General features: G+C 41.8%; 1 protein-coding gene across 2 annotated transcripts in view; it reads right to left on the bottom strand.

The window, feature by feature from the left end:
• Positions 1-1,112: 1,112 nt before the first annotated feature.
• PPP3R1 (protein phosphatase 3 regulatory subunit B, alpha) overlaps positions 1,113-18,053 on the bottom strand; it is a 76,357-nt gene continuing 59,416 nt past the window's right edge. For both annotated transcript variants that reach the window (XM_075925564.1, XM_075925565.1), the window contains exons 3-6: positions 10,599-10,775; positions 9,109-9,168; positions 7,392-7,576; positions 1,113-3,306 (exon numbers count right to left, since the gene is read on the bottom strand). In XM_075925564.1, the coding sequence (XP_075781679.1) occupies positions 3,259-3,306; positions 7,392-7,576; positions 9,109-9,168; positions 10,599-10,775 (470 nt within the window). In that variant the 3' untranslated portion in view covers positions 1,113-3,258. The remainder of the gene's footprint in view (positions 3,307-7,391; positions 7,577-9,108; positions 9,169-10,598; positions 10,776-18,053) is intronic.

The raw sequence follows: 18,053 nt of genomic DNA, 5'->3' as shown, positions 1-18,053 counted from the left end.
ATAAAGCAAGGCTACTCAACTTTGGAAGCTCTGGGGGCTGCAGCTTAAGTGTGGTTGCAGATATATATGCAAATAGCTTTCACAGTGATGGGCATGAATTCAAAAATTAAGGCAAGACTACACAACATGCAGACCCCATTTGTCACTTCTGCTGATATTAATAAAATGCAATATTTACCTGATTTCCACCCATATGACAGAACTTTTAATGAGCAATGACAGTCCAAACTATTGTGCACCAGCCATGTGCTGAGTAGGCCTGATTTAGAGTCAGGAGACCATTGGTTTCAGAAGGAAGTTCTTGGACCAGCAGCAACAGTCATTAATTTTTTGTTTATTACTTTGAGTTATGAAATTCCTAGAGGGGGAAGGAAGTAGAGCCTGTGCATATGAGCTACAGCCCAAAAACTTGTCATGATGCTTAGCATACTACATGATGGAGATCACACTGTACAGAACTGGTAAGGAGAAGTATGAGCCTCCACTGTCACAGCGAGATTGTCTACAAATGATGAGTAGGGACATTCTTAGTGCATCTTCAAATATCAGGTTGAGATGTCAGATACTGTAGCAAATGGAGTAATTAAAAAGCAGTCTTCAAATTGCTATCCAACCATGTACAGAGAAGCTTAAGCAGCTCTGGTATTTTCTCAGGCAACAAAAATAAAAGGGAGAATTGAGAGAACTTCTAAGACACAGCACACTGCAAACAGAACATCACTCCAATGATTTAAAAAAAGTGTAAGATGCTACATGACTAACCTACCTATAGTATAATGAGCTTATGTGGGCAAAATCCACTTCCTCAGATGAGGGGAGAAAAAAAAGGGGGGGGGCTTAAAGGGAGAGGAAAAAAAATCTCAATACTGCCTGAACTAATGAGGCTAATAGAGTAGGCTGTAAGTGAAACACTACACCTGAAAATGACAATTTTCCCACTGACAGCTTGCATCTTCTAATATCCAAAGCTTTCACCAGGAATTTTATAGTAAGATTAACCAATTTCTTTAGACTAACGACAACATGGGGATTCTGAGTTCTTCAATATTAATTTTTTAAAATGTAAAGTTAAGCATCCTGACAAAGCTCAACAAAAACATTGAGTACTAGGGCAAGGGTCAAATATTTTATTTTTTTATTCATATAGTATGAAGATTCTATAGTTCCCACAACATATGATGCAGCATGCAGAGGAAAAACCTAACATTCAATATAAACCATTTTCCCCACACAAACTAAAAAAACCTTATCCCCCTCCCAATAAGGAAATAACAGCACTATTTTCTATAACGCCAGCCAAGATATGCACAAGCAAGTAAGAGAAATAGAAAGCATTTGCTAAAATGTTTGTAACAAATACTTATGTACAAAAAATTCACAAAAGACTAGTTCCCCCTTGAAGCAGAGCACATGGCAGTTGACAATGGAACAGATACAACCACTGGCTGGGATTATAAGCCACGTACTGATCCAGAGGAAGAAAGTTACATGTAGTGGAGATTTTGTTTGAACATTAACATTTACCAAAGTTTGGCAACATTATCTTTTTAAATTATGCAAATTATGTAAACAAGAGGAACATTTCAATTCGATCTACATGCAAAACTTCATGTCATGCAAGGACACCAAGCACCTGGATTTCTCTCTCACAGACAGAGCCCATGATGTGCAGCACTCAGTTGAAGGAACAGCTATGGCAGACAGGTACACTCCATTTAAGTAGACTCATACAACCTGCCCTTTCCACTGCTGATTATAAAACATTAATAGAAAACTGCTATATAGGAAAAGATCTATCCTAAAATCTAGTAAATGTGTTTTTCTTCCAGCCAATAGTACCATTGCAGAAAAGGGAAGGGATGATATAAAGTTGTAGAACATGGCCCGCTACTTTTATATCACACAAATATATCAAGTTACCATCCATTAGAAAGCATGATATGGACAAATCTAAAAAAAAAAATCTCCAAGTGAAGGACTGGAGAAGAGGAAGAGATATAAATTTAGATAATATGAAGTTTCCTCTTCTATGGCATAGGTTAACAAAATTTTCCTCCTGTATGAATCCTATATACATATATCTCTTTAGATATATATATATATACATACATACACACACACACACACACATATAATAATGCCAGCTATTTATGCTACCTGTAGTACTTTACTAAAATGCAGAAAGAAAACTATTACGGTTGAAACAAATTTAGTGTCAAGAAACATTTTATAATTTCATAAGCAATGTATAAAATGAGTAAATGGGAATCCTGCACAATTATATCAATTCTAAATTTCATTAAGCTAAGTGCAAGAGAAATCATAACTGCATCAAACATTTTCAGCTGTTGTATCAAATTAATCTCACAACTGATTTATAGATCTTTAGGGCTATTTAATAGATGCAACTGATCCCCATTAGTAGGTGGCAGAATTAAGTGACCATATATGCATGCTGCAGTTACTATATGGATACAAGGACAAGTTCTTGGCATTAGCATTAAACTATATTTTCCTCATACTGTTAAGCAGAGCTGTACTACAAATTATTTAGTAAAGAGACAGTCCCTGATAATATATTAACAGGTATAAACAAACAGTCTCCTGTTATACAAAAAGGTAATTAAGGTAAATTAACAGGAAGCAATGCTTTGTCAGCCAGTCAATATATAGAAACATCTCAACAATCGCAGGAAAAGGAAAACAGTTTACCTAACACCTCTTTTAAATTTTTACATTCTTCTACTATATATATATATATATATTTATATATAACTGTGTGAAATAAAAGTAAGGATGTATATCCATATATTGAACTGTTAATGTTCTGCTTGGCACTTTGTACTCTAGTTTTGTTTCTGAATCAAGTATATTAAATTAAAGCCCATCTAACTACTACATATAGAAAGCTACATATATATCTATATATAAATAGACAAGCATATATATAGATAGATATTTCCTTGTTATAAAAGATGAAGAAAAATAAATTAAAAAGCCAACCCCTTCCCTTTCTCCACCACACTGATATGCTCTTTCCATCTTGCTGTCCTTCAGACTTTAAAGTGCTACACTGAGTTATTGAGAGAATAAAGTTCAATAACACTTAGTTGGCTTCATGAGGCTCATGTTGGAAAATGTGGCTTCACAGAGAAAAATACTTCCATTTAAATACACAGAGAGCGTTGCTGGACGTCTTGAGCAGATCTTCAGAGATGGAGAAGAAAGCAAAAGTGTTGGGTGGTGCCCTACAAAGAGTCACACATCTACCACCATCTTTTTGTGGATATCTAGGCCCCCTACAACCTGAAAGGGAAAGAAAAATACTTTAAAATTATAGAACAAAGAATAAAATATGAATGGCATGTCACATAAACAAGCAAACAACTACTTGCACCCTATTTACTTCCTACCTTCAGATATTTGCTTTTTCTGCAAAGCCCCCCTCCCGGTATTTCCATGCCAGCTTACAGTTATCAACTGAGGTGGCCAAAATTCACAAGTAACAAAGGGGGTGTAAGTTATGACAAGCAGGTTACGTATAACAGAATTTCTGAAGTGCAATTCACATAATGAGAGCCAGAAGAAATAAGAAATCATACCAATGTTCCCTTTAATCAGGAGCATAGAGATGCCCATTGACATCCTTAATGAAATGGCATGCACAAAAATATATGAGGAGCATCCAAAAGATGTTCAAGAGCTTCCACAAGCAGCAGGGTACATATGTTCAGAAAACTAAGGGAGGATACAAAGAGGCAAGGGAGGAATGGGTGTGTAATGAAAAAAGTGGGGAAAGTTGTGCAGCTAAAACAAGAGAAAGAGATTCAAAGAAAAATGGATCATGGAGGTAGGGGATGCATCAAAATCAACAAAATGTGAGAAAAATTAGGGAAAATCAAAGAACATATGAGGGGAAGGCAGAGATGAAAAGAAGAGGGAGGAAGTGAATGAGTGGAGAACAAACAAATGAGGATGTTATACACACATTCAATACTGAAGAAAAGAGAAACTGCAGAGGAGAAATGGCTACAATAACTAAAAATCAAAGTACAACGTCTATACAATGGGAGAGTAAAAAGCAAAAGAACACAAATGTGAAAAAGGTAAGAAACAAGACATCACCCATGTAAGTATGCATTAGCAGCACTCTGTAGCCATGCTTGAGGACAGTATTCATTCTAAGTTTGTTTACTAATAGGTATAAATTATCCCAAAATAGCAATGGTGAGTCCTCATTTGAAATACTATGTACAATTCTTGTCAATTATGTTCAAGAAAAATTAATTTAAAATGGGGATGTAAAAACACAGTTAATAATGTAACCTTGTATCCAATAAAAAACTTAGTGGTTACAGATTGCGGGTTCTGCAGAAGGGCTGGCAGCCGGGAGGTGGTGTGTGACGGAAGCTGGCTTATGCTGGCCCCGCTTCTGGGGAGCCAGCTGCTGCCCTGCGTTACAGACCCTGATACAGAGCCAGCAGTGCAGGGCATCAGCCAGCTCTCCAGGAGCAGGGCTGGAAGATGGTGTGTAACCGTAATAGAAACTATTTAAACGGTAACACACTTGTATATTTAATTTTAACTAGAACAGATGCAGAGAAAAACTATTGGAAGGATCAAGGGACTAGAAGTCTACTGTACGAGAGGAGCTGAAGAGCTTTACCCAATCAGTTGAGCAAAAAGCAGGCTGAGAGGAGATATGATTGCTTTTTATATTGGGAGGTAAATATCATGGAGGGTGAAGAGCTATTTAAGCTCAAACACAATGTCAGCAAAATAACATGTGGATATTAACTGGCCATGGACAAATTCATGCTGGGAATTATAAGAAAGCTTCTAATCCTCAACGCAGTGAGGTTCCAGAATAGCCTCCCTACAGGAGTTGTGGGGACAAAAATTAATGATATTTAAGATAGAGATGGACAAATCTATGAGTGTGATTGCATATCGAGGTTGCTTGCAATGGTAAGGAACAGGTCTGAGCAGCCGTGGAGCTCACTTTCAGTTTATGCCTATATTCCGAAAGTTCATGCTTCAGCGTTTCAGCTGGCCAATTACATGAATCAGGAATAGATTCACCTTATAACCCTAAAAAATTCCTCCTAGAATGCATTAATCTCCTTCCTCTGAAGCATCAAAGAGGAGAGACACTGGTAAAGGTAGGTCAAGGTGTGTGGTGGCACTAAACTTTGTGTTTCTCAGGTGCTTGGCTAGCTGATTCTTGTTCATGTGGTCAGGGTCTGAGATGATGGGAAGAAATTTTACCCCATATCAGATTGGTAGTGTCCTTATGGATTTTTCACTTTTCTTTGCAGGATATGGGTGTGGCATTTCCCAGAATTATCTGAATATATCTCACTAAATCATTTCCTTGCCATTGCAGGGGTCTCAAGCAGTGCTCTCTGTAAGCTGAGCACTTGGGCAGCTACTCATGAGAGATTCAGGAGCCATCCAGCTGATTAGCAAAGCTCCCATAGCTAGCAGTATGTCTTTCTACTGGTGGCGCACATATGCACATGCTTCAAGTGCACATACATTTTATTCCACACATGGTTGGAAAAAAATTAGAGGGAATACAGGCAGTCCCCGGGTTACGTACAAGATAGGGACTGTAGGTTTGTTCTTAAGTTGAATCTGTATGTAAGTCGGAACTGGCGTCCAGATTCAGCCGCTGCTGAAACTGATCAGTTTCAACAGCGGCTGAATCTGGACACCAGTTCCGACTTACATACAGATTCAACTTAAGAACCCCAGGCGTCCCCAAGTCAGCTGCTGCTGAAACTGATCAGCAGCTGATTCCAGGAAGCCTGGGGCAGAGCAACTCTGCCTCGGGCTTCCTGTAGTCAGCCGCTGGTCAGTTTCATCAGCGGCTGACTTGGGGACGCCTGGGGCAGAGCAGCTCGGGTGCTGCTGGGTTGGTCCAGTTGCGCGGCCGCTCCTCGGCGCTACTGGACCAACCCAGCAGCACCCCAGCTGCTCTGCCCCAGGCGTCCTGATTGAGCCACTGCTGAAACTGATCAGCAGCGGCTGAATCAGGACTCCTGGGGCAGAGCAGCTGGGGTGCTGCCGGCTTGGTCCAGTAGCGCCAAGGAGCGGTGCTGCGGGACCAACCGGCAGCGCCCCACCTGCTCTACCACAGGCCCCGGGCTTTGCTCCACATCTCCCTGGTCTGCTGGGGGGGCACTAGCTGCATCCCCCCCCCCCCCCCCCCCCGCAGACCAGGGAGATACAGAGCAAAGCGGCGGAGGACCCGGGCCGGACCGCAGCGCTTCCAGATCAGCGCTGCGGTCCGGCCCGGATCCTCCGCGGCTTTGCTCAGCGTCTCCCTGGTCTGCAGACCAGGGAGACGCTGAGCAAAGCCGCGGAGGACCCGGGCCAGACCCGCGGCGCTTCCAGATCAGCTGGAAGCGCCGCAGGTCTGGCCCCAGGTCCTCCACCATTTTGCTCAGCGTCTCCCTGGTCTGCTGGCTCCAGGTGTCCCAGGTCCAGGTGGGACCAGGTGTCCCGCCGCTCCAGTCCTCCGGGGCGAGAAAATCCCCGTTCGTAACTGCGGGTCCGACATAAGTCGGATCCGCGTAACTCGGGGACTGCCTGTATTCGCTTCTAGCACTGGTGCATCTTGTCTCTCCTATTGCCTGCCTATCACATAATACTCTAGTCTTCTGTAGGATGAGTTACTTTGATCTCATTTTTGCTGGTTTTGTTTAGTTTGTGGGTGGTGGACTGTGATATCCAGAAGGTTAGACTAGAATATCTGGTGGTCCTTTCTTGCCTTAAACTCTATGACATCTCGAAAGTCTCTTTCAGACCACCTCCTCCATTAATTCACTTTTGTAAAGAGCATCTCCCTTATCATCCATGATCCTGGACAGTTCCCGTGGCTACTGTAACAACTTTTTAGATAAAAAAAAATTATAGAAAAGTATTAGGGTTTGCTTATGTACTTTTAATGAATTCTGCTGCTTGAAACAAGGATGGCCAATTTCTATGAACCATCAGTGGTACACAAACTTGGTCTTGAAACTATTTTCTACCTTTGGAAAACCTATAACCCAAGGCACCTGTTTCTAGTTCCTCAATCTAGAAATTCACTTTTGCCATACACAAAGTTCCAGGACTAGGTAGTTTTCCATCAGTTTTTGTATATCTCAACAAAAAGGATATCAAAATCATTCCACAGTAATTGAGCACAATATTTTGATAATTTGAAACATCTAAATAATGAATAATGCAGTCAGCTATTTCATGATCAATTTTACTTACTGTAAGACAACAACAATGGTATTATTTTAAATATAATTGTGGCAAAACTAGTCTAAGTCAAACTAGATTTACAAAAATTGTATCTAAAATACAAATATCAACATCTTTCCCTAGATTATACTTACAGCACAGAATTCATCAAAGGATATTCTTCCATCACCATCCTTATCTGCATTAATTATGGTTTTGTCTACAATTTGCTGTAACTGAGTGTCTTTGAGATTGTTCCCAACCATCATCTTCAGCACTTGGAAGAGCTCCCCATTGGAGATATAGCCATCTTTGTCCATATCATAAATCCGGAAAGCAACTATAGAAAATGAGTTAAAGGAAAATTCAATAATAAATATGACCTGCCAACAACAATTTCCATTATATTGAAGGCACAAACATAACTACGTATTTTATATGCACAACTGAGAAAAAAAGTTTTGCATTGTTTTCTGTAGAGTTAAAATCAGTATAAAACATGAATTTATAAATCCTGGAAGACCAGGCTCCCACTGTATTAAACAGTACAGTGAACAATTTAACCCTTTAGATTTGTAACAACCAGGAATAGTCTATTTTAAAAATTAGATTAGTTTCACTTTGGGGGTTCAGGATGTGAAAAAGTCACTCTTTTTAGTTATGTGGCTAAGATAACTTAAGTCCCCATACAGACAGCGCTAGATCAATAGAACTCTGCCATGGTCACAACTACCACAGCATAGCTGTACCACTAATGTTTGAGGTGTAGATAAGCCCTCAGTCCAAAAGTATTCCATTCACACTGATAACATTAGCAAGCAACAAAAAAAATCAGAAAGGAGTGCATCATAAGATGGGCCACTCAAACAATATAACGGCCTTCTGTGGCATGACTAATCAAGATGCCAATTGATCAGTTTACAGCAAGCAGTTTAGACGTGGTTTAGATCTGGGGTAGGAGAGTGCATTTTAAGATATTTAATGTAACAACTTTCCTTTCTACATCCAAAGAAGGAAGGCTGAAATAATTGGGTTTCTTTAGTTTAGAAAAGAGAAGACTGAGGGGGGACAGGATAGCCGTTTTCAGGTATCCAAAAGGGTGTCATAAGGAGGAGGGAGAAAACTTGTTCATCTTGGCCTCTGAGGATTGAACAAGAAGCAATGGGCTTAAATTGCAGCAAGGGAGGTTTAGGTTGGACATTAGGAAAAAGTTCCTAACTGTCAGGGTAGTCAAACACTGGAATAAACTGCCCAGGGAGGTTGTGGAATCCCCATCTCTGGAGATATTTAAGAGTAGGTTAAATAAATGTCTATCTCGGCTGATCTAGACAGTACTTCATCCTGCCATAGGGGCAGGGGACTGGACTCGATGACCTCTCGAGGTCCCTTCCAGTTCTAGTATTCTATGATTCTACGATCCATACTGTATATCTTGGTTACTGCAGTAAAGAAAAGCAAAGGTTTGATCACATTAAGCTTCTGAAAGATACGCTATTAAAATTTTGCAGGAACAATTTAATATTCTTTGTTTTATTGTAAAAGCAAAAATTTAATTTGATTTCCATATTGTCAAAAGCAAAACTATGTACATTGCACATAATTCCTTTACCCTAAAGAGGATATGGACTTTGTTTCACTCATGCAGTAGGGAATACAACAATGCCGTAGAGGCATTTTTGTGAAGGGGCAATGACCTCAGCAGGAAGGAGTTGAGACTCCCTACAAGATAGTATCCACCTATCCTGCCTGATGTTGCCTTCTTCCAGAAAACAGGCACCCCAGGAGGAAAAGGTGACTTCCCAATGTGGTGTTAAAAGCAAACTACATTTGAAAGATAACAGAAAAGCTGTCAGAAAAATCAAAAGTACTTACACCTCAGCTTCTGTTCCTTATCCCCTTTGACACTGAACTGGGAGACTCCTTCTATAAATTCTGAAGAATATAGGGTGGGAAAAGTATTTAAAAATCAGTCATGTATACATATTTGAAATCCCTGTTTATTGCAAAGAGAAACCAGAATCTTCAGAATTTTTTTTTTTTTTTTTTAAAGGAAGGGCTTTTTAAAGTTACATTATTGGGACATGTCCTTAGAGCACAGCTTACCTCATTGTTTCCACATAGTTCTATAGGGATTTCTAGCTTCCATCAGAAGGAAGCATCTCAAACCAAGCATCATGCTCACTGCACTAATACATATCAATATTTACTTACTATAATCAAAAGCTTGTATTCCCTGGAAAGTCCAATGTATATAAATAAGGACTTGATACTCCTACTATATTGACTTCAATTGGAATTGTGTTGTGTTCTGTTCACATCAAATCAAGCCCTAAAATTCATTATGGATGTTAATGTGACCGTATTTTTTTTAAAATGGACATGTAAGAAGTATTTTAGTAGGATATCATAAATAAATGTGAACATTAACAAAGTGGCACTGTTAAACAATAAACTTCAAAGCCATGTAATTCCCAGAGCCAGATCTTGCAGCCTTTCCTAACATGTATAAATAATACAGAATCAAAATATGCACATGCATAGGTACATAGGATTGGATTCCTGAGCAGGACTCCAGGATTGGATTCCAGGATTCCTGGAAGGTAAAATGCTGACCTAATTATAAGAATTTTGTAGCTAAAAATACAGACACGAAAAAAGTATAAATGCTACCTTTTAGAATGAAAATCCTGACTACCATTAGTTGGCAAAAATGTCAAAACAGTTCTGGTATCTTTTCAGGTACCGAAGTAAGGACAAATGGTATGGAAATGCTCAGGTCCTCACAGTTCCCCATTTTATATACAGGTGCTCTATGTACCCTTCTTCAATCCTCTGAGACCTTATGCATTTTCCGTGTCTCTTGCTAATTGTTCCAAGATCGCTATAGCTAGTTCCACATGTCTCTTAAAAGACAAGAGAAAGTGAACACACACATTTGCAATTCTCTTCCACCAATTATATTTTTTTCAGGTTAATGAGGAACATTGTTTTTAGGAAGCCATGATGAACATTTTTACACTAATATACTCTAAAATGGGCATCAAGAATGAAAGCAAAGTTTAGAATATGAACAGCAAGAAAGATTATTAAACAGTTAAAACCAACACAAACTGTGTTAAATCGGATTATGCCTCAAGGAATAAATATAAATATATTTTGTATATGCTTTCACAGGAATTGTTGGTATCTATTTCAAATACATAAAAGTATCTTTATAAGCATGTTTCACCCTTAAATCTGTGTTCACATCTTATTTTGTTCTTTAAAAATATTTTTACATTAGAGCAAAAGTTAACAGTTTCTAAGAGACAGATCTTCTAAGAAAATGCCAACATCATGTACTATAGAACACCATATCTTACCTTTGAAGTCCACTTCTCCATTCCCATCTGTGTCAAATATATCTATTACTCGCTGCACTAACGGGTTCTGTTGTAACTCAGGCAAAGACATGAACTCTTCCACACTCAAAGAACCAGAGTTGTCTAAATCAAGCTTCTTAAATCTCTTTCCTAGCCGTTTAATCTCATCTGCGTCAACTAAAAGGGGAGGAAAAAACCTGTTTTCAGAAAAGTTTCATTATTGCTACTTAATTACAATGTTCACTCTGATGTATTTAATCCAATATTTCTCTTCCAGTATCACAACTGTTACACATCTTTGCAAAACTTATATTTTACAGTGATCATTTCAGACATTTTTTATATTAAAGGCTTTTATGGTAAGCCATGTTTTCCATCAAAAGACGCTTACCAATTTTCTCCGCTGTACGAGCCATAGCAGTGAGTTAGAAGGTTGTGTGTAACTGCTGTATGCTGACTCAAGATTTTAAAGGATTGATAATGTTAAGCTAATTCTTACTTATCGTCACATGGCTCCTACACATGATGTGTTCTGGCACCAATGACTGCAGTTGGCTGTGCAGCTTCCTAGCTCTGAAACTCAAGAGCCTGGAGGCAGGGAGATGGGCAGTGGGTTAGGGAAGGATGGGGGTGTAGGAATGGGGGAAGAAGGTGGGGGTAGGGATAAGCAGTGTGGGGAGGGGTTAGGGAGAATGGGAGGGGGTAGGAATGGAGGTGGGGGTAAAGATGGAAAGAGTGGGGTGGGCTGTGGACCATGGAGCTCCAGACCCTGGCTCTTCCCCCCCATCCCTGGGACAGGGAGGAGGGGAAGAGCAGGGACTGGTGCAGCTTGGGCGGCGGCGGGGGGGGGGGGGGGGGGGAGGGGAAGATAAGAGAGCCCGTGCTAGTGGAGCTTCAGCCTGGCCCACCCCAGTGGCCAGGGAGAGAGACTGGGTTGCCTACCCCCCACCAGAGAGAGGGTGGTTGGCAAGCGTAGCAAGCAGGGGGCACCGCCCCCTAGTTATATGGTTTAAAAAAAAAAAGTCAGTAACTTTCTGTAATAGCCTACAATGATACCCGCCCACCATCCTGCAGCCCAGTGAGAGCCTGCCTACCATGCTTCAACACACTGTTCAAAATGGCTGACTGCTGGGGCCATGTACTCTCTGAGCGCTGCAAGCCCCTGTGTGAGAGCTTCACACACTGACCATGTCCCCAGCACAATCTTGCAACTCCCACTGGCCGGAAATTAGCCAATAGGTGTTACTTGGGCCATGCTTGTGGCAAAGGCAGCATTCAGAGGAGCGCCCCATGAGCACATGACACGCAGTGAGCACATGGCCCCTGTAGCAGGCCATTTTGAGCAGCATGCGGGGACATGGAAGGCAGGGAGCTACCTAACAGTCCCGTGGGGCAGCTGGCTGGGAGACGCCTGGGTAACCACCTCTCAGCCAGAGCCTGCACCTGGCAGCCCCAGCTCTTCCCTTCCCTCAATCCTCTGCTCCCTCTCCTGAGTCCTTGCCCCACGTCACAAACAGTGTTCCCTCTAAGATTTTTCTATCCATGAGCAGAGTGAGTTTTGTCTTGTGCACCAATACTGAGGTCACGTGCGCTTGTTTGGATGTGTCACCGTGGTACCCAATTATTAACAAATATAAATATTTTTTAAGTGTTATGGCAGAAAGAATACTAACACATGGGATAATTAACAAGGTGCATGTCTTTAAATATTTATTTAACATGAAGTCACATAAAATGAAAATACTGAAACATTTTCAGTAGCCAATGTCCTCTGTTTATAGTCTCCTCCCAGGCCTTACCCCAGCTGGTCTTCCCCCTCAACTAAATCTAGCTTTCCTTTCAGTGAACTATGTTAATTGGTCTTTTTGAGTTTGTCTAAGATACACTCTCCATTGGACACCTAGACGACAGTGTATTGAATATGTCTATCCATTCACATTGTGTCTCAGGGCTATATTTTATTTTGGATCAGAGATGAAGTCAATCCAGTACAATTTTAGACAGTTCTTTTTATTACAGATAAATAGCCAACTTAGAAAAAGCAGTTACATGGAATGCTTGTTCTGCGCACAAGACATATATATAAAGAGCTAAAACTCTGATGAATCAAGTGCAGATTTCCTTTGACTGATTTGATCCACTCATAAGCATTCTTCAAAGTTTGAATGTCTATTAATAAAAATAATGTATAAGAAATGTGACAAATAATATTCTTTGCTTTATGCCAGAGTGCACAGGTACTTGATAGTATTATTTCAAGTGATCAACTCAACTACAAGAGTTCTTATTTTTCTTCAAAGTGAAGAATTGTCTATTTGCATGGAAAGGTTATCAAAGGAATTTGTGTAAAGCTTAAGCACATGCTGGATGGGTTTAATTAATTTCTTGCAGTTTTAAATAAAAAAAGCAAGCAGAAAAGTTGGGGTGAAAGCGGCTAGTCAACTATCCATGCTTAGTTGACTCAACTAGTCGTCCCTCCCTTCCCCGAAATTTGCTGTGAGGGGCACAGGAGACGGTACTAAGGAGAGACATCTTAAAAGCCGGTTCTCCCTAGCACCTTCTCCAGGATGTCACCTGCCCTGCACCCTGCTGCCTCTATCAGGGCTGGCTACCGCGAACAAATGCTGCTCTAGCACCAGCCCCTGTTTGCAGCAGACCGGGCTAGTTGTGAACAGAGGCTGCTTGGTCCCAGTGCAACACTGATTGCTGTGCCTCTGCATTTTAAATGTTGTAAGAGCCGCATTTAAAATGCAGAACCGCAGTATTGGTGGCTCTGGACCCAGTGCGAACCAGGACTGCTCAGTCTCTGCTCTTGTGGAGCTACCCCCCAGTGCAGCTCTGCAGAGATGCTAACTGACCAATCATATAGTCTATACAAATTGGATCAACTACATGATTAGTCAAATAATCGCATTTTAACATCCTTACAGACAAGAAAACAAAGGACATTTAAGACCCGTTCCGAAACTGCTTGAAATTAATAAGAATCTTTCCCTTCACTTCACTGGACTTTGGATCTCGTTCTTAAAACTGTTATTTTAAATTATTTACTTTAAAACAATTTATTTAACTAAAAAGAGTGATGTATTATGGTAGTCACTTAATTTTATGTCTTCTAACAAAGATATTCAAAGTATTCAGAGAAATATATTTTCTCTACTTTTTTGTATATAGAACCATAGAGCACTACAACTGGAAGGGACCTTGAGAGGTGCAGGACCCAGTACCATCTAGACCATCCTGGTTAGATATTTATCTAAATGGCTCTTAAATATCTCCAGAGATGGAGATTCTACAACTTCCCTAGGCAATTTATTCCAGTATTTAACCACCCTCACAGTTAGGAAGTTTTTCTTTATATCCAACCTAAACCTCCCTTGCTGCAGTTTAAGCCCATTGCTTCTTGTCCTATCCTCAGAGGCCAAGGAGAACAATTTGTCTCCCTCCTCATGACATCCTTTTAGATACCTGAAGACAGCTATCATGTCCCCTCTCATTCTTCTCTTTTCCAAACTAAACAAGCCCAATTCTTTCAGTCTTACTTCAGAGGTCATGTTCTCTAGCCCTTTAATCATTCTTGTTGCTCTTCTCTGGACCTTCAACTTCTCCACATCTTTCCTGAAATGTGGTGCCCAGAATTAGACACAAGACTCCAACTGAGGCCTAATCAGCGCAGAGTAGAGCAGAAGAATGACTTCTCATGTCTTGCTCACAACACTCCTGTTAATGCATCTGTGATGGGGAGCCCCCTCTCATTCTTCTCTTTTCCAAACTAAACAAGCCCAATTCTTTCAGTCTTACTTCAGAGGTCATGTTCTCTAGCCCTTTAATCATTCTTGTTGCTCTTCTCTGGACCTTCAACTTCTCCACATCTTTCCTGAAATGTGGTGCCCAGAATTAGACACAAGACTCCAACTGAGGCCTAATCAGCGCAGAGTAGAGCAGAAGAATGACTTCTCATGTCTTGCTCACAACACTCCTGTTAATGCATCTGTGATGGGGAGCCTCCGCCCTGCACTAAGTGCCGCCCCGAACCCTGAGCCGGAGAGCCCCGAGGGGGGCCGAGCGGGAACAGAGACCTGCTGGAAAGCCCCAGCCAGGGAATAACCGAGGGGAGTGTGGGCGGCAAAGCGGGGAGTGTGGCTCGTCCGCCACCACAGGTGCCGCGGATGACGTTGCCCGTGACATCACGCAGAGGATGCTGGAGGGCAGGGGTGAGGATGTCAGAGGAGGATCGTCCCCAGACACCATGGCTGGGAATTTAAAAGGGCGTGGGGAAGCCGGGGAGAGGAGGAAGGAAGGCGAAGAGAAGAAGAGGGTTAGAGGAAGCGGTGGCGAAGAAGGAGCAGAGACCAGCGCACAGAGCACTTCGCAAAAGGACACGGGATGGGATATGGCAGTGGTGAGTCCTACCCCCGACCCGGCGGGCCAAAATTAAGAATGGAGACAAGGAAGAAGTGGCCCAGGGCAGGGCCATGAACCCTGTGAGTGGTTCATTGAGCAGGGACCAAGGTCCCCACCTTAGGGCCCTGGGCCGGGGCTTGGAGAGAGGGAGGGCCAAAGCCCCCTTCCGCGACGCTAGGGGCGTGGTCCCCGGGCAGTGCGGCCGTCCGGCCATACCAACAGGGATAGGGAATCAGTAAAATTCGAGCCGCAATCAGCAATGCAGAGAAACAGTGGTGACTTTGGGGAGTGGGGAGACTTGAACCCCATGGGGGAACTTATAACAGCATCCCAGAATCATGTTTGCTTTTTTTGCAACAGTGTCACTCTGTTCGCTCATCTTTAGCTTGTGGTCCACTGTGACTTCTTGATCCCTTTGCAGTACTCCTTAGACAGTTGCTTCCCATTCTGTACGTGTGAAACTGATTGTTCTTTCCTAAGTGGAGTACTTTGCATTTTTCCTTATTAAACTTCATCCTGTTTACCTCAGACCATTTCTCTAATTTGTCCAGATCATTTTGAATTATGACTATCCTTCAAAGCAGTTGCAACCCCTCCCAGCTTCGTAACACCTGCCAACTTAATAAGTGTACTCTCTATGTTAATATCTAAATCGTTGAAGATATTGAACAGAACCAGTCACAAAACAGACCCCCTACGGAACCCCACTTGTTATACCCTTCCAGCAAGATTGTGAACTGTTAATAACTACTCTCTGAGAATGGTTATCCAGCCAATTATGCACCCACCTTATATTAGCCCCATCTAAGTTGTATTTGCCTAGTTTATTGATAAGAAGATCATGCAAGACTGTATCAAATGCCTTACTAAAGTCTATGTATATCACAAGACTCATTATCCTATCAAAGAAAGCTATCGGATAGGTTTGACATTTGTTCTTTACAAATCCATACTGGCTGTTACCTATCACCTTATTATCTTCTAGGTGTTTGCTGATGAATTCCTTAATTACTTGCTCCATTATCTTTCCTGGCACAGAAAATAAACTGATTGGTCTAATCTCCTGGGTTGTTCTTATTTCCCTTTTTATAGATGGGTACTATATTTATGCTTTTCCAGTCTTCTGGGATCTCTCCTCTCTTCCATGGTTTTTCAAAGATGATAGCTAAAGGCTCAGATACCTCCTCTGTCCGCTTCTTGAGTATTCTAGGACGCATTTAATCAGGCCCTGGTGACTTGAAGACATCTAACTTCTCTATTCTTGTTTTTTATCTTATCTTCTAAACCTATCCCATTCCCACTAGCATTCACTAGGTTAGGCATTCCTTCATCAGACTTCTTGGTGAATACCAAAACAAAGAAGTCATTAAGCACCTCTGCCATTTCCAAGTTTCCTGTTAATGTTTCTCCCTCCTCACTGACCAACAACAGGCCTACCTTGTCCTTGGTCTTCCTCTTACTTTTAATATATTTATAGGAAGTCGTCTTCTTTCCCTTTATGTCTGTAGCTAGTTTGAGCTCATGTTGTCCCTTTGCCTTTCTAATCTTGCCCCTGCATTGTTTGCTTATATTCATACTTTGTAATTTGTGCCAGTTTCCACTTTTACAGGACTCCTTTTTGATTTTTAGATTATGCAAGATCTCCTGGTTAAGCAAAGGCGGTCCTTTTATAAACAATATAAACAATAACTGCTAACAGTCCTTGTAGGACAAGAACTTTCATGGTCCTCTTATTTAAAATAGATATTGAGTAACATTTCTATACATGATGCAGCCATTTAACTTGGTGGCTCTGAGTTACAGACAACTGCTGTCTGATCACTAACTCCATGTTCTTACTTGCAAAGTCTCCAGTTGAAGAATTCTGTATTCTGTGTTACAAATGCAATAAGCACAACTGTTTCAAATAAACACTAATTACAAGGAGGATGCTTGAACTGATTAGATTAGATTAAAAAAACTAAATTAATTTTTGTTCCATAGTTATTACTGTGCTTTTAAATCTCCATTCATCATATTGGAAGGTCTATTTGGATCACAAAAACAGCTAAAGCTGCTAGACAGAAACGGGGCGAGGGGCATGTTTGAATTCTGTATCAAACAGGAGGCGGCTCATCTCACTTCAGAGCCACTAGGAAAACAGCAAAACAACCACCACATTGTTTAGTCCCTTGTCTTTAAGGAACGCTACAATACATGGTAGTGGTATGCACACAAGTAGGGGGCACCTTGAATGACCTCAGTCATTCAATCTCAGTCTGGACCTGGCCTTTACTATAAAATTCATGGAAACTTAAAGTTCTCCCAACGTGTCCACACTACCATCCCCCAACACTGCCCCCATCTGAGCACTGCTCAGTAACTCACCAATACAGTTTGCTTCCGGCTCCTGGCCAGAACATACTTGCCTTTCCAGCTGGAGCTTTTCCAGCGGCATGGATACACAGCCTGTCCTTAGAAGAGCTGGGCAGGCAGCATGTGGCCTTGGCGGCAACTTCAGCGCTGGGGAGGGGCTGAAGCTGGGGCCAGAGCCGCGGTGCTATTTTTAATATCATGGTCCCCAGCCCCTACAGCCTCCACACTGACCCAGCTGCTATTTTTAATACTAAATACTGTCCCCACTGCCCCTACTTCATTATCAGCAGCCCATTGATTTGCTTTTATGCCCCCACCCAAACCTCCACTGCCCTGCCACTCCTAGTGAGCCCAGCCCAAACATACTGTATATGCTGTGGGGAAGGGAAGGGTCGGGGCTGGACAGGGAAGGGGATGGGAAGTGTTAGCTGTGGGGTTTGCCTGGCTGACAGGTGGTGCCCTTGGGGCTGGCCTGCATGAAGAGTCAACCAGTGTATGTGGGGGGGGGGGGGGGGGGGGGCGGAGGTCAGCACTGACCTGCTCTTAGCAACTAACAACCCCAAAGCAACAGAGATTTCCTGGTACCTGTCCCCTTTACCTTTCCCTGGCTCCTGCCCCTCCCTTACTCTTCCCTCCCACCTGGCCCCTGCCTCTATCTTTCTCCTTCCCTTTGGCCCTTCCCATTTTCACCACCTT

Source organism: Pelodiscus sinensis, chromosome 3 (assembly GCF_049634645.1).
Source record: "Pelodiscus sinensis isolate JC-2024 chromosome 3, ASM4963464v1, whole genome shotgun sequence".
NCBI classification, from domain to species: domain Eukaryota; kingdom Metazoa; phylum Chordata; order Testudines; family Trionychidae; genus Pelodiscus; species Pelodiscus sinensis.
The sequence above is the reverse complement of the archived record's forward strand: the minus strand, read 5'-3'. Positions and strand labels throughout refer to the sequence as shown.